The sequence below is a fragment of the Podarcis raffonei genome, chromosome 6, assembly GCF_027172205.1.
Source record: "Podarcis raffonei isolate rPodRaf1 chromosome 6, rPodRaf1.pri, whole genome shotgun sequence".
NCBI lineage: Eukaryota > Metazoa > Chordata > Lepidosauria > Squamata > Lacertidae > Podarcis > Podarcis raffonei.
The window spans coordinates 76831857-76848466 of NC_070607.1; the positions used below are offsets into that span (position 1 = coordinate 76831857).

The following is a 16610-nucleotide window of genomic DNA, read 5'->3' on the forward strand; positions in this document are numbered from 1 at the left end:
GTCTTCTCCGCTGACTGTTTGATAATCTGTTTTGGCAGTGGCAATGGTTTCACGTCCTAAATTATAAATCCCACTAAGAGGCAGCACAATTTCACTTTGAAGAGCACATGCTCAGAAACAGAATGTGTTTGGTTTGACCTGGCCCTGCACCATCATCATTTAAACACATAATAAAAGAGACTTTCCATTGTTTACTGCCACATTTAACATGCACGTTGCACAGAGAAAGAAGCCAAACCGATACAAGCATGACATACCAAATGCGTAAGTAGAAAGTGCATAAATTTCATTTTTATTTTTCACTAGTGTATGTGTGGGTGCAGATCAGTGCAACAGAGTACTGCTGGTACCTGAATGAGTTCCATAAATCCTAAAAGCAGGTTATTTGTGAGTGTGATCCCCATAACACCCTACCATATTCCAAAATCAGGTAGAGTTTAGCTAGTTTTGAACCTCTAGCCCTCGTGATTATGGAGAAAAATAAGAATTTGGCATGATCTGCCAAAGGTGTACAAGTTAAAGGTGGCACTAGACAGTATTTCTAGCAAGCAGTAGACCAAGCTTTTGCTTATCTCAATGTCTCTCCTTATTTCTCTTGCCTCTCCTCCAAACTATTGCTTCTCCTTCCCAAGCAGCAAGCTGGCAGACCGACCCAATGGCAGAGTTACTCATAAGTACCTGCAGTTGGTCAACTGAGAATCCCACTCTCCCTATCCCAGGATAGTAGGTTGGGGTGCTTATTCTCAAGTAATTCCTGTATCATCCTTTGCACAGAAAAATGCAAACAGTAGGCTGCAGAGGGATAGTCTGCTCCACCTTGCCTTGGTAAGAAACGCAGATGGAGCAACTTGCACAGGTGCAACCTTAGCACGTGCCTGTTAATGATGCTGTTGTAGGAAGTAACCTTGGCCCCACTTGACCCGAGAAGATCCTGAGTCAAGTCAAGTCCATTTTTATTGTATGTAGCCAAAGGCCTTTACAATGGATGACAGAAAATAAAAGGAAAACTTTCCTCTAAAATCATACAACATAGCCTGTAGCAGTGTGTAACATAAAAAGAAATCTACAACATTAAATTTTAATATTGGAGTGCATTCACATAGCTGGAATGGAGTTTCTTGGCTGCCAACGCAAATTTGGCTACCTGGTGTGTAATATATAGATGTTTATCTGCTAGCAGTTAAACTGTCACTTCCTGTGCGGATCGACCTGGAAGCCAATTAAAAATTGGCGATATAAAATTTCCTCTGGGCACTGTATACAGGGGGCAAATCAGCAGATCGTGTGTGATGTCCTCTACCTGATTGCATCCATATATACATTTGTGATCCATATGGGGAATTCCCCGATATCTCCCCTCTCAATATGCTGAGGGCATCTGTTGGAATCTTAGTTCTACAAAAGCCCTGCATAGTTGTGGGAAGGTCAAAGTCTCAAGGTAATGGGGCCTTGAAGGATTGATTGGTTTGGGTGTAACAAGTAGAGTAATGGGCGGCAATGATGAATACTCTTTCTTGGTTGGCATCCTGATCAAAAATCCAATTTCTAAGGTCACGTGGGCTAAGTAGTTCTCCATTTGAAGATTATAAACCCTACGCTTATTTTGGCACTTTTGAGCCAAGCCCCTTCCTTAGTTGCTCTAACCAGCAGAGCTTAGTGAGGGTATGATCCTCGAAGGCGTTTAGCCTGTCCCATTATCTCAGATAGGCTAGATCAATTCTCTCTACTAGTGAGAGGAGTCATGGTCCAAGGGCTCACTAGGCTCATTCCTAATCTCAGCTCTTCGGATCCCCTTTAGTAGCTCTGCAATTTAGTTGGTCTGCAATTACCTACCAGAAATCAGAAGGCTGCCACCAGAACACCCTAAGTAGCCTTACAAACACAGTGACACACACAAACCCTATATTAATAATAATAATAATAATAATAATAATAATAATAATAATAATAATTTTATTTCTACCCTGTCCATCTGGCTGGGTTTCCCCAGCCACTCTATATGTTCTTTCCTCATTGTAGCTTCATTGATGTCAGCGATGAACAGTGACTGGTCCAATTCACACTCCAAATCCCTTGGGTGGGCATTCTAGCCATTCCCCTTTAAGAAGGAGTTATATTTCTAAAATTTACTGCATGCAATGCCTTGAAAGAAAATGTGATGAAAATGATGTACAGATGGTATATTGCACCAGTGAAATTAGCTAAAATGTATAAAATAAGTAACCAATGTTGGAAATGTAAGGAAAAAGAAGGTACCGTATCTTTTGCCCTATAGGACGCACTTTTCCCCCTCCAAAAATGAAGGGGAAATGTGTGTGCGTCCTATGGGGCGAATGCAGGCTTCGCGGACCTCTCCGCAAGCAGGGGGAGCGCTCCCGCTGCTTGCGGAGAGTTGCCTGCATGCTGAAGTCCGCGCGCGCTGAGCTCAGCGCGTCCAGGCTTCGCGGACCTCTCTGCAAGCAGCGGGAGCGCTCCCGCTGCTTGCGGAGAGTTGCCTGCATGCTGAAGCCCGTGCGCGCTGAGCTCAGTGCGTCCAGGCTTCGCGGACCTCTCCGCAAGCAGCGGGAGTGCTCCCGCTGCTTGCGGAGAGTTGTCTGCATGCTGAAGCCCGCGCGGGCTGAGCTCAGCGCGTCCAGGCTTCGCGGACCTCTCCGCAAGCAGCGGGAGCACTCCCGCTGCTTGCGGAGAGTTGCCTGCATGCTGAAGCGCGCGCGCGCTGAGCTCAGTGCGTCCAGGCTTCGCGGACCTCTCAGCAAGCAGCGGGAACCAGCACTGGGCTCCCACGGCTTGCAGAGAGCTGCCTGTTTCGGGGCTGGGGTCGGGGGAAGCTCGGGCTTCCCCCGCCCCAGCCCCGCGCCTGGGGGGGAAATAATTTCCCCCCCTTTATTTCCCCCCAAAAAAAACTAGGTGCGCCTTATGGGACGGTGCGTCCTATAGGGCGAAAAATACGGTACTTTCTATCATCTGTGGTGGGAATGTAAAAAGGTGAAAGGTTTCTGGGAAATGATTTATAATGAGATGAAAAATATGTTGAAATATACATTTATAAAAAAAACAGAAGCATATTTACTTGGGATTGTAGGCATGGATATTAACTGTTTTATATGCGACAACGGCAGCAAGAGGATTATTGGTACAGAAATGGAAGCAGGAAGAATTGCCGACAAAAGAGGAATGGCAGATGAAATCAATGGACTACGCAGAATTGGATAAGATGACAGGAAGAATTTGAAACCAGCAGGACCAGAAATTCTTGAAGGACTGGAGTAAATATGCCAGTTATTTGAAAAACAATTGTAATCAGCTGACTATGCTTGTAGGATTACAAGAGGTTTTGTAGGGAGAACTATACGAAATATTACAGAAAAAAATTAGGAGAATGGATTCTAAAGTATGGATTATTAAAAGCAATAGTTAAGAGGAGATGCAAGACTAAGAGATGAAGGTCGAAAATCACTAGACGTGGTTGATGGAAGTCCTAGGCTTATAGCCAAAATGTGGTATAAGATGAGAGATGTTATGTTATGTTTTATTTGGGAAATATATGTAAAACCAATAAAAATATTTTTATTTCAAAAAAAGAAAGAGTTATATTTCAACAGGCCACAGAAAGAGTTGGATGCGGCTAGAAGTTGATGTGGGTCAGTTAATGGGAACTGAACAAACCTGGCAAAAGAGCAGCTACGTTGTTATTGTCCTCCGTCCCACAGCTGAGAAACACGTCCACAGTGTCTTGGTCAGAAAGGTCCATCATGTCCATCTGTTCCAGCATGTCCACATTCACCTCCATGGAGGAAATGCTGCCTAAGGGAGCTAGCAAAGAGACAGAAGCCATCAGATGTCGTGCAGCATGGCCATCACCTGTTAATTTTTTACATGCGAGTGGAGCAACTGTGTTCCATAGACTAACGCACCGCCTATGACGCCTCCCCAGTGGTACTTACGTCTCCTGTGCTCTATCTGCAGATGGGATACTGGGAAGAAGAAATCTACGTCATGTTGGAAAACCTCCTCAAAGAATCTCTGCCTCTCCCGTAGCTTGAGCTGCTGTTGCTGCATCTGCTCTGCATCCAGCCCTCGCTGCCCATTGTCCATGTCGGCTGCAAAGGAACCAGAGAGAGGAAAAGAAATCAGAAGCAGCTTCCTCTTGTTTCTTATCTGAAGGGAAACACTTCCCAGAGCCAAATGCAGGTTAAGTGGGCAGGCAGAATTTTAATGAGAGTTTAAACTGCTTTGAGAGAAGGTTCAGTCTGCACGCGTTTCTTTGCCATAATGTCACTGGTCTTCAAGAAGTATTTTATTATTATTACCGATGATGATTTGAACTTACGAGTGACTTATTAATCACTTGCTACACAAAAAAAATGTCTCCAGGGGTCTTATGCATTTTTTAAAAGTGTGAACTGCCACGAGACCTGCGGGTATAGGGAGGTATACAAAATACAAACAAGGAAGCAAGCAAGCATAAAATGAAGACATTATAATAAAAAGATGTAGCAGTTCATAAAAAGATCCACTGACAGCCCCCAATAAACCTCAGCAAACATTTCGTCAGCAACAACTCATCAAGCACAACCAACAACCAACTTCATGGGTTTTAATCTGACACCAAGTGAGAGCCCCCAGACAGACCTCACTGAGGAGAGCATTCCACAAATGGGGGGCCACAACTGAAAAGGCCATTTCCCTTGCCATCACCCCAGACTTCCTCAGAAGAGGGACTCAGGGCAGGGCCTCAGAGGAAGATCTAAGGGTCTGGGTAGGTTTCTTAAATAAAACCTGCAAAACCTGTTTACCAAAGGTGAAAACAGAATGACCATGCAGTTCACAGGCAGTATTCTGTTTTTCAAACTACCTCTAACTCCTGTGGTAGGAGGGACATCCTGCTTCTGTCTAACCAAACCAGCTACACTACTTGCAGCAGAACCATAGCAGGGTAGTTGGGAGAAAGGTGATTGAAAACAGAGAGGCATTGGGCTCTTATCTACCCTTGTCAGCCGCCTTTCTTTCCAAGCTGACAAATAATTTGTATCCCTTTCTTGGGTGTGTTTTTTCACATTTCTCCCACCTATGAAGAATTGTCAGAGGCCATGCATACTGTAACCTCTCTAGACAACATCCTTTTGTATTTCAGGCTTTTTGTAGATTTCCTAGGCTGGGGGTATCGAACCTGGTGTCCTCCGGACGTGTGTGGAAACTCCCATCAGCCTCAGCCAGCATGGTCAGGGACCAAGGATGATAATAATAATAATAATAATAATAATAATAATAATAATAATAATAAAATTTATTTGTACTCCACTCATCTGGGTGGCTTCCAACAAAGATTAAAAATACATTAAAATGTCACACATTAAAAACTTACCTAAACAGGGCTGCCTTCAGATGTCTTCTAAATGTCAGGTAGTTGTTTATTTCTTTGACATCTGATGGGAGGGTGTTCCACAGGGTGGGAGCCACTAACGATAAGGCCCTCTGCCTGGTTCCCTGTAACTTTGCTTTTCACAGCGAGGGAACCGCCAGAAGGCCCTCGGCGCTGGACCTCAGTGTCCAGGCAGAATGATGGGGGTGGAGACACTCCTTCAGGTATACTGGGCTGAGGCCATTTAGGGCTTTCAGGGTCAGCACCAACACTTTGAATTGTGCTCGGAAACATACTGGGAGCCAATGTAGGTCTTTCAGGACCGGTATTATATGGTCTCGGATGATGGGAGTTTCTGAGCACATCAGGAAGACCCCTGGTTGGCTACCACTGTTCCAGAATGATAATCTCTGCTCTGAATAAGCCTGACAATAAGCAACGTGGAGAGCAGTCATTAGGCTTAAGTATATTCTAAACCATTGGTTCTGAATTCTTTCTTTCTTTCTTTCTTTCTTCCATGGATCATTGGAAAATTGCTGGGGATCTTGACAGGCCACATAATAAGGAAGTTGTTCTACCAGTCAAACCACATAAAGAGCTCATATTTTAACCACACTTTCCCCCCACAGGCATCATTGTCAAAACCAATATAGTACTGTGAAAAATATGAGCCCTAGACCCAGTCACTGAGAAGGGTTTCTAACTAGCAAATTGTTATGGAAAAAAATTAGGAGATTGTACCAAGTCTCTGTTATGAAAATCACATGCCTTGTTAAGTGAGCCAGCCTTGGCAAAAAAAGAGTCCTCGATCTCCACAACTGGAAAAGAATAAATAAAGTGCAGGGCCAAGTACAGATATTCTAAAGTGTTCCTTTCTGTGGACCACGTGGATGGAGCTATGGACCACCAAAGGACCACAGTCCACATTTTGAGAATCTATGCTCGAAACCAGTCTTCCCCAGCCAGGTGCCCAGATACTTTTTACCACAACTCCCATCAGCCCCAGCCAGAATGGTCAGTGGTCAGGGATAATGAGAGCTGTAGTCCAAAATGATATGGAGGGACTCAGGTTGGGGGAAAGTTGATTCAGACCCAGCCATCCTGTGAATCCGTAGACTGAAGGAAGCTTGGGCACACAGAGGTTCACCCTCCTCTGCTATCTACGCCATCTTCACAGTTCATTATCTGGTAGCCCTGTTCCATATGTAACCAATTTTTGAAATTATCAAGGGGAGAGGTTTAAATCTTTCCCTCACAGTACTAGATGGGAGCAACACCTCCAGTTTCCACTGCCTTGACCCATGATGAAAGAAGAAAACAGTGGTAGACATTTTAATATTTGCAAATTTAGCACCTGCATTTGTTCAGACAGTATTTTTAGATATGTGCTAAAAAGCAAACCATGTTCTGCCTGGTTTGTGAAATTGCTAGATCAAAGCAAAGAGTCAGCTCCCTTGTAATCTAAGTGCATTTACACAAGGGCAGAGCTGGGTTCCAAAGTGTTTCACTTTGATCTAGTACTGGGCAACTAAATTGCCAATAATATGAGTTAGGGACCTGGCCAGAATATTTTTTTTTTAATTAGCATTAGGATTAGGGAAGAATGAGTCTGTCAATTCTGGTTTCTCATTTTTCTAATCTTAAATTCAATTCACCTCATTTCTGCATCAGTTCACAACAATAAAAACTGTCAAATACAAGGCTTTTTTGGTATGTGTTTTCTTGCCTGGAGAACTGCACTGCAAAATTTGGAGAATTTTGAAGGATAGCTTTATTTCAGTTCACAATTGGTTCAAGAAATGTGAATTAAGTAGGTTTCCAAATGAATTTCCCCTCCATCCCTATAATTTTAAAGGGAAGGAAGGAAGTGAGCTCTTGGGTACCCACTTGAAGTAGAAAAGTTGCCAAGTCTGCTTGCTTATTGCTTCTTTTGTTTTATGCTCACACTTTTCTTCAGTCCATCAGCATACTTCCCTAAACCCATAAAAAGATTTCCTCTTGAACACAGATAACTCAGTTCCTGCTCAGGTTTTTTTTTCTTTACAACAAAAAAACGAGTCTTTTAATTCTTTCCATGATGAAAACCACAGAAGAGGGAAAAGTACCAGTCAAGAAGCTCAACAATCAATCGCAGCCTGTTATGAACAGGACAAGGGTTGTGCCAATCTCCCATTTTGGGGAGAAATCCAGAGGTCAATGATCAAAGCAACAGAGGAGGCACAACAAAACTGGGTAGCCATTGGACTTTGCCTTTGAGATTTTCCGCAGCAAATCTCAGATGCCTCCAAGCTTCTTGACTCAATAGCCATCGAGGCCGGGACCAGTCTGGCTGGTATAAGGAAAATGTGATTACTGAGTTGGGCAGTGCCATAACCAAGGAAACCAAACAAACAGTGAACATTTTAATTGTCTTTGTCTCAGCAGCCTTGTCTTCAGGGGAAATTTCAGCCAAACAGCAGCAACTGTTGAACTTTGTGTTGGCGGTGGAAAAAGAGAAGTAGGAGGAACTAGACAAGGCTGTGTCTCTCTACTGGGACTAAGGTATTCAGTGCCAAGTTTCAAGAGAAAACTCAGGAGATGCTGCAGCAGCTACCAGGAAAGGGGGATACAGCTGCTGGGCTAAGCAAGGCTCATGCAGCCTTCTTGACACATGTCCCTCAGCTAACAAGCATGGCAGCCATGGACTGCTTGAATGCAGATGAGTGGTGAGAGGCACCAGCTGGGGAAACCCAGGGGAAGAAGGCTCAGAGCCATGGGAGTGGTGGTGGGACGAAGATGAGTGGTCACAGGGAGAAGAGGGAGCAGACTGGCAGGAGGTGGTGTCGGAAGCTGAAGAGGTAACAGGGTTTAGTAAGCAGGAGGAGACTGTGGCAGAGAGCAGTCCAGACTCAGAGACAGAAGAGGAAGCTGCAGAGGAGAGGAGCCATGAGGCAGGTTGCTGAAGAATCCAGGGGGTCTCCCACTCCTGCTGCAACTAGCTCCCCTACCCTCTGGTCACCTAGAACACAGTGAGAAATGAAAATGACAAAGGAAAGATTGGTTGCATGCAGCTGCAGTCTATGACTGCATTGGGGGGGAACCCCTGGGACTTGGGCAACTGTGGGAAGGCAGGGACCTTCAGACCTTGCAACTGCCTCATTGGGACAAAACCTACAAGCAAATGTTTATGGGATCACCTGTGTTGTTTTGGTTCCTTTGAATAAAGAGTTGACTTCACAGACACAGTGGGTTTTTTTAATTGCTGATCTGCACCTGACTCTGGCTGCTGACAGTGGCTTTCCTAGGTCACCAGTCAACACTGGAATGTGTGCTGAAGCACAGGAAGCAGAGGCCACAGCTCAGTAGCAAAGCATCTGCTGAGCATGCAAAACATCCCAGTTCCAACCCCCAGCTTCTCTTGGTAGGGCTGGGAGTGTGTTTGGTCTGAAACCATGAAGAGCCACGGCCTGCCAGTGTGGACAATACTGAGCTAGAAGCACAAATCAGTAGACGTCCGCTTCCTTATTTTCCTAACTAGCTGATCCAGAAGGGTAGTCATGTCGTTTTATTCCAAATATTACACGACTCAAGAATGGGGGAACTCGGGAGGAAGGGAAGATATATACCTCCATGGAGACTATTCTGCCAGCCACCACCATCACCACCCCTGGCAGTTTTCACAGTGACTAATAGTAGTAAGGATGCACAAGTATGTATTGTGCAGTGAGTCCAGCATACTCCCGATGAAGTAGTAGTCATGGATGGAACTTACTCATGTGAAAGGGCTATAGCTCAGTGGTAGACCACCTGCTTTTCAGGGACAAGGTCCCAAATTCAATCCCTGGCATCTTCAGCTAAACTAAGGAACCAGGGAGCAGATGATGGGAAAGCCCTTTGGCCAAGACCCTGGAAGATGAGAATAGACAATTGTGTGCTTCATTTTCAAGGACTGGCAGGACACTGACAAGTGTGCACTGGGGGAAGGATGGCAGGAGCTTGACTCAGGAGAGGGGGTCAGTGGTTTGTGGGGACCTGTACCAGCCAGGGGGCAAGAAGCAGAGGCAGGGGGAGCTTCAGAGCTGGAGGGTGGAGCACAGGAGGAAGAGGCAGGAAAGGCAAGTGAAGGGCTGGGTGCTTCCCCACCCTTTCCTGCAACACTGTTTCCCAGAAGCAGGAGAGAATTGAAGTGGAAAGAGCAGAGGCAGCTTGCACACAGGCATAGTCTCTGGCTGCATGCACAGCCCGTCGGGGGAAGATGCATAAGCATGGCCTCCTGTTGCTGCAACTGATCTGTATAGTGCAGACCTGGGAATAGCTGCACAGATGCTAGACTGGTTCGCATGGGTATTCAGAGCAGTAGAAATGACTGTGTCAGTTTTGACAATAAAGAGTAAACTAGCTCCTGTGTGCATTTCTTTGGCTGGGGAGCACCCTTGACATTAATGGGATAAAATTCCAGTCTGACCTTGAATAAAGAAGTTTTGGATGTTCTTATATCCAAGTAAGCATGCCTAGGAGGTGCTTCTACATGCCTCTTCCACCATGGTGGGCCATTTCCTTTTATTCCAGCAAAGCCCCAGCTGTATCACAACTGGAATCCTTTACTAACAGGCCAGACCAGTCAGCTGCTTAGCTGAGTTTTCCCACAGAAAGCAGCCAGCAATTAAAACAAGCGCAAATGAGTGATGAAAAGGGCTTGTGGGGAGAGACTGCTCTAATAACAGGCCCTCCCAAGGCTAAACGCTGGAGGCAAAGTTGTTGGATTTCACACAAAGCCATCGACTCGGTCAGGACACCTGTTGTGTGTTCTCTAATGCAAAGCTACAAAACTTCATTCCAACAAGGGGGGGGGGGATGACGGCATTCATTTCCCACAAGAATGCAACTCCTGCGAAGTTCCCAGATCGAACCAACATAGTAAGAGACAAATACTGGACTTCTGCTCTACAAAAATCAAAACTTCCAAGCCATGGTAACCCAAATTCGGCACCAAGACAGGCTGAATATTGCAACATATATGAGCTAGATCGGCCAATGGTCTGGCTCAGTATAAGGCAGCTTCCTAATCTCCATTCGCTTTGTCCTCTCCTGTTTGGAAGGCAGTGCAGATTAGGAACAGCAGGAGAACCAGTAATGGTCAGTAGCAACAGTAATGGCTCCACTGAAGGCCTCTCTAAGCCCTCCTCAAGGCCTCTCTAAGCCCTCCTATGCAGGCTATCTGTGTGTGTCCTTCTGGGTATCCAGGCACCTTTGTGTATATATGATGGATCACACCAAAGGTCCATTTAGCCCAGCATCCTTTTCTCCCAGTGACCAACCATTGCCTGTAGATAGCCAATAAGCAGGAGCATTCTCCCTACTTGCAATTCTCAGCAACCGGTATTCAGAAGTATCCACTCTCTGGCCATGGAGGTGCAGCATGGCCATCGTGGTTGGTAGCCACTGACAGCCCTATCCTCCAGGAATGTGTCTAATCCTCTTTCAAAGACATCCAAGTTGGTGGCCATCACTATGTGGTCACGTTGCTTTAAGTAGCAGCATTTGCATCCACAGTCTTACTCCAGACAAAGAACCATATTCAGTTGACTTGAATTCTGGCTGAGAATATTAGCAAAAACAGCAACACCGTTCTCAGAACTCTGATACAGCCAATGTTCAAGTTTTCTGCTTCAACGGGGCAACAGAAGAACATAAGACAACTCTGCTAATCAGGCCAATGGCCCATTTAGGTCAGTATCCTGATCTCACAGTGGCCAGCCAGATGCCTATGGCAAGTGTGCAAGATGGACAGGAGAACAAGAGCACTCTGCCCACATGTCATTCCCAGCAATTCCCTCCGACAGTGGAGGCAGAACTTATTCATTGTAGCTAGTAGTCACTAATAGCCTTGCCTTCCATGAATTTGTCAAATCCTCTTTTAAAGCCATTAGTGTCCATCACTGCCTTCTATGGAAGTGAGTTCCATAGAATAACTTTGATTAAGTACGGTACTTCCTTTTCATCTGTCCTGAATCTTCCAACATTCAATTTCTAGTGTTATGAGAGAGGAAGAAAAACTTTTCTCTATCCACCCTAGTACAGTAAACCCGCAAATTACACAGGGGTTAACATTCCAGGGATTGCATCTAAAGCCAAAATTGTGTATGGTCAAAGGGTTCAATGTCAGGTGGGATTGCCAAAGTCATTTTTCCAGGAACCCCCACTCCCTTTCTATCCCTTTTAATTTTTTTATATATTTCGGTCATGCACACAATGCACACACAATTTAATGCACATAAGTTGTGGGCTTACTGCAACTGAAATTAAATCTCTGGTCTTATTTCACAATTGTGCAATCCTGTATCAGCTCACATTGCATTCGGGCCCATTGCTCCGTGTCTGCTCCTCCTCTTCCTTGTTCCTAGCACACACACACACACAAACACCAAGGAAATGCGCCAGGAAGCCAGGCCACCGAAAGGGTCAGGCGTCCAGACAAAGAGAGACGGGACTGATGGGTACTGTGTCAGTACATGCCAGAGCTCACACAGAATGTCTTATGTTAGCATTGGAGAGACGTGTCAGGATTGATTCCCCGGGGTAAATTAACAAACCTGCTGATAAATTCCCTGATGAGATTTCATTAGCCATCTGGGCAGCCGGCCACTAACACTGAAATGCCATTATGTAACTCACACAGATAGCCAGCGGGCGAGATGAGCAGCTGGTGATGGGTCCTGACCGCCCCATGACTACAGGGAGGGTCAGAGACAGTGTCTTCTTCACCACTTCCCTTCCTCCTTTTATCTGGTGATGTTTACTATTCTGTCCATTTATGGATGGGAGGAAAGAGGTCTGTATGCACACTTTTCCTTCTTATTTGCTAAGGCTGCGTACACACTGCACATTTAAAGTATACCCCACCAAAGAATACTGGGAACCGTCATTGGCTAAAGAGGCTGGAAAATATAGCTCTGCGATAGGGGAAACTACAGTTCCCAGGATTCTTGCTGGGCAGGGGGAATGTGCTTTAAATAGATGGTGTGCAAGCAGGCTAAGACAGGAGCAGAAGAGAAGAGAACGTACCATTCTCCCTTTTCCCCTGTGACTGATGTTCTCACAATCTCACACACACTGCTGAGATTGCCTCACTGGGATGGCATGTTCGCCAAGACTGTTAGGCATCCACACACAATGCTGCCCCTGTGTGCTACAAGCTGTCTTTAAGGAGGGGAGGGGAAAGAGAAATACCTGCCCCTGCTGCTGGGGTCTCTTTCCCATGGCAACTAGCCAATGGGGGCCTGAGGGCATTCACAGCTGGGAGAATGCAGCCCCACTCCCCCCGCCATCCCTGTCCCCGAAACGCCAACCTCCCAACCCGGCTGCCACCGAGACCATCAAATGGGCAGCAGGGCTCCCCACCGCTGCTTAATCCTTCCGGCTCTCATGGTTCATTCATTACACGACGAAGACGGAGCCTGAATGCAAGTGTGGGGACCGAAGGGAAGGGGAAAAGAGACCTGAGGTTGTCCCTCCTAATTCCTCTATTCAGTGTACACGCAGGGAAGATTTTTGGCAAACGGGAAGAAGTTGGAAGCAGGTGGGTTGGCCGCGCCATCAGTGGCTTCACATGTTCTCAAGGGAACAAGAGGAGAAAGCCACCTTGGATGCCTGAATCATAGGAAGGTGGGCTATAAAACGGCAATTCTTTTAATAAATCAAAGGAAGGAAGCCTCCTGCCATGTCTTCCTCCTCGGTGCCACACAGATCATATTATTATTTACAAGATTGCATTTTTAGTGCTCTCTTTCTCTCGGGCAGGAGTTGGAAACTTTTTCAGAGCAAGGGCCACATTCCCTCCTGGGCAAGCTTTTGAGGGCCACCTGCCAGTGGTGGATGGAGCCAGAGATGAGAATGAGTGGAGCAACCAAAGGAAATTTTACAGGCTAGTTTCTACATCCACTCAAGTGCTCCCTTATTCTTCATCTGGGCAAGCAGTAAGTTTTATCAGACTTCAGAGACACGTTCCAGCCTGGCAAAAATGCTTGGGGTACAAAGCAGCGCCAGTCAAGGGTGTGGCCTGAGGAGAGTTCCAAAGAGCCACAAAGAGGTCTAGAAGGCCGCATTTCGGCCCTGGACTGGAGCTTCCTCACTCCTGATCTTGGGATCTCGGGGTGGTGTACATGGTATTCACTGTGTTTTCATCTTCACAGCAGCTTTGTGGGGATGGTGCCTAGCCCAGGGTCACCCTGTGAGCTCCATGGATGTTAGGGATTTACTGGTCCAGTTCTTCCTGATCCTAATTCAACACAGTAACCACTTAAGAAGAGGCTGGAAGGCCTTCTATTGGGTTGGACCAGCTCAAGACAGTTTGCTCCCCGAGGCAAAGAGCAAGTTGGTGTCCCCTCCCATTCCGTAGAGAGAAGCTGAGTGGATTGGCAGACAGAACTTACTTTAAAACTGGTAACAGGACAGTGCTGTCCATAGTATCTTGGGCAGTGGATTACCTTAGAAGGCCCAAGGCAGGCAATGAAACCTTGCCACATATCCACACACATACAGCATACACTACCGGAGGCAGCCTTCTCACTCTGCCTAATGGTAGGGTCGGTCCCACAATAAAGGATGAAGTTACTGTAGTGGATTTCCTGCATCAGCAGGTGGTTGAAATAATATTATATCTGTGGTTGCTTCTAACTCTTACAATTCACTGCGCTGCACTGGTCTCTCTTCTGTGCCCCCTCCCAACTCCAGTGTTTGGGAACTGACCTCTAATTTCAGTAACCCTAATGGGGCGCTGACCCACATACTTGCCCACCTCCCAAATCAGCACTGGATTGAGGGTGGTTTCCCAGCACAGGGCACCAAGCTGAGGGGGTGAAAAAATGAGAAGATCTATTTTGGGGCGCCAAATTTTGGCCTTACCAAAGTCCACTCCTGCCAATGCCCTGAATGTTTGCCTGCCTATTACTAAAGAGATGTCCGAAATGGTTTCCTCTTTCCCCTACATGGTGTGCTTCCCATTTTGAAATACCCTGGCATATGGAATCCCTGGCTATTTTGAGTTAATAACTGTGGCCCGCAGACAGCATTTCAGCCTGAGAACTCCACTGGAAGGAGAGCTGGAGCTGAACTTGAGGACTCAAGTCCCGTTTTAGACATGGATTTGCTTGGGCATGTTGTGCAAGTTGCTTATCTCCTGGCTTCCCACCTGTAAAGTGGAAATAAGAGTGACCTACCAGGAATGACATGAGGATGTGCAAGATAAGAGATTGCAAAGGAAGCTGGCGTACCACAGGGGGTTAAGAACATGAATTAGGAGTCACTTTGGTTCAAATCTCAGTCAAGCCATGAGCTGCTACAGGCTGTCAGAATAACTCGGATAATGTAAGGCACTTTAAATACCTTAAAAGAGAAACAGCAATTCTACTTGGTCTTAGAAAGTGCTCTGCGTTTTTAAAAGTGCTACGTGCAGATAAGAGTACAGCAAGCCCAGTTCTGAGCACCACAATTTAAGAAGGATATAGACAATCTGGAACGTGTGCAGAGGAGGGCGACCAAGATGATCAAGGGTCTGGAAACCAAGCCTTATGAGGAGATGGGTATGTTTAGCCTGGAAAAGAGGAGACTGAGTGGAGATATCACAGCCATCTTACAATATTTAAAGGGCTGTCACATGGAAGATGGAGCAAGCTTCTTTTCTCCTGCTCTGGAGGATAGGATTCAAACTAATGGCTTCAAGTTACAAGAAAAGAGATTCCGACTAAACCTCAGGAAGAACATTCTGACAGCAAGAGCTATTTGACTGTGGAACGGTCTCCCTCAGTAGGCTGTGGGCTCTCCTTCACTGGAGATTTTTAAGCAGAGGTTGGATGGTCATTTGTCTTGGATGCTTTAGCTGAGATTCCTGCATTGCTGGGGGTCGGACTAGGTGAGGCTTGAGATACCTTCCAACTCTATGGTTCTAAGTGCCCTGCTGGATCAGATGAAACATTCAGATCTAGTCCAGAATCCTGTTTCCTACAGAGGCCAACCAGACATCAACTGAAAGCCTACAGGCAGCAGGGATGAAATCAACAGCCCTCCCATGCTGTTTTCCCCGATACCTGGTATTTAGTGGCCGACTCCTTCTGAAGAAGGAGGCACTAGATGGTTATTGTGGCTAAATAATGAAAAGCACAGAACTTACATTGAAACCTTTGCTATGTCGTCTCAGAAAGCAATGGCTGTAGGAGATGCTGCCAGACAGTGGATAGAGTCTACATGGAAGTATTGGGAACAGAGGATGGGGTGGATCCAAGAGTTCTGGAGAATGCAGGCAATGCCCTGTTTTGGCCAAGAGAGTTGGCAGGATTGTCTGGTTGCATTTCTGCTGGGAGTGGTGGCATTTGTCATTATCCCTTGTCCTGCTGGATTCTGAATACAAAACGCCCTCTATGCATCAGGCAATGCAAATGAAAGAATGGGATGGAGGGGGAGGATTGTTAATGTAGGCATAAATCCAACAGAAGATGGGGGGGAGGCTTTTCTTCATTTCCAGGCTCTTTAATATCCACGAAAAGCTCCCAACTGCTTAAAAGGGCAAATAACTCGGAATAGAGCTGGGGCCTAAGGAACAGCCACAACCACATTTGCAAGATTGGAAGAACAGCGGTGTAACTCTTTGGGTCCAACGAAGACCACAGATTCTGGAGTTGGGATGGGAAATGCAAACCACATTTGGATTTCTAACCCAAGGTTCATGGGCTGCCCACCCGGCCACAATATAAAACAAAATGCTTGCATGTGTGAGAAAGAGACTGTTTTCCCAGACTCCATTACGGTTGCCATCGCAACCCTTTGCCCTTCTTTTTTTTATTATGCTCATAATTGTTCACAGTCAACACACATGGTGCAGAATTTTGCTTCCTCAAGTTTCTAGATCTCGTGGTTCAAGCATGGAAGACAAATGGAAAATGTTCAGATAGGAAGGTTCAAAAACCAAAAGGAACTAGTGTAGGGGACCTTTCCCCTTCATGCAGGGTTAAAACTGAACCAGGGTTCAAACCCCAGACTCTGGTTCAAAAACAGCACTCATAGCTGCCATACAATTTGCCAGAATGTTTTCTATACAGCACCTGCCCACAGCGTCTGAGCATGTACAAAATGCCTACCAGCCAGCCTTTGCATATCTAGGATTGAGAAAGGTAAATATTTGCAGATTAAAGGCAACAGCTTCTAAATTATATTTGAGCCCTACCCGTCTCATTTTGCAAATAAGGACTACCTGAACAACTTTTCTTCCTACTTC

General features: G+C 45.9%; 1 protein-coding gene across 1 annotated transcript in view; it reads right to left on the reverse strand.

The window, feature by feature from the left end:
• The window catches only part of DBNDD2 (dysbindin domain containing 2), a 29735-nt gene that overhangs the window by 7775 nt on the left and 5350 nt on the right, over positions 1 to 16610 (reverse strand). Inside the window, exons 2-3 of the mRNA XM_053394091.1 lie at positions 3945 to 4100; positions 3667 to 3813 (exon numbers count right to left, since the gene is read on the reverse strand). Coding sequence (XP_053250066.1) covers positions 3667 to 3813; positions 3945 to 4100 — 303 coding nt within the window. The remainder of the gene's footprint in view (positions 1 to 3666; positions 3814 to 3944; positions 4101 to 16610) is intronic.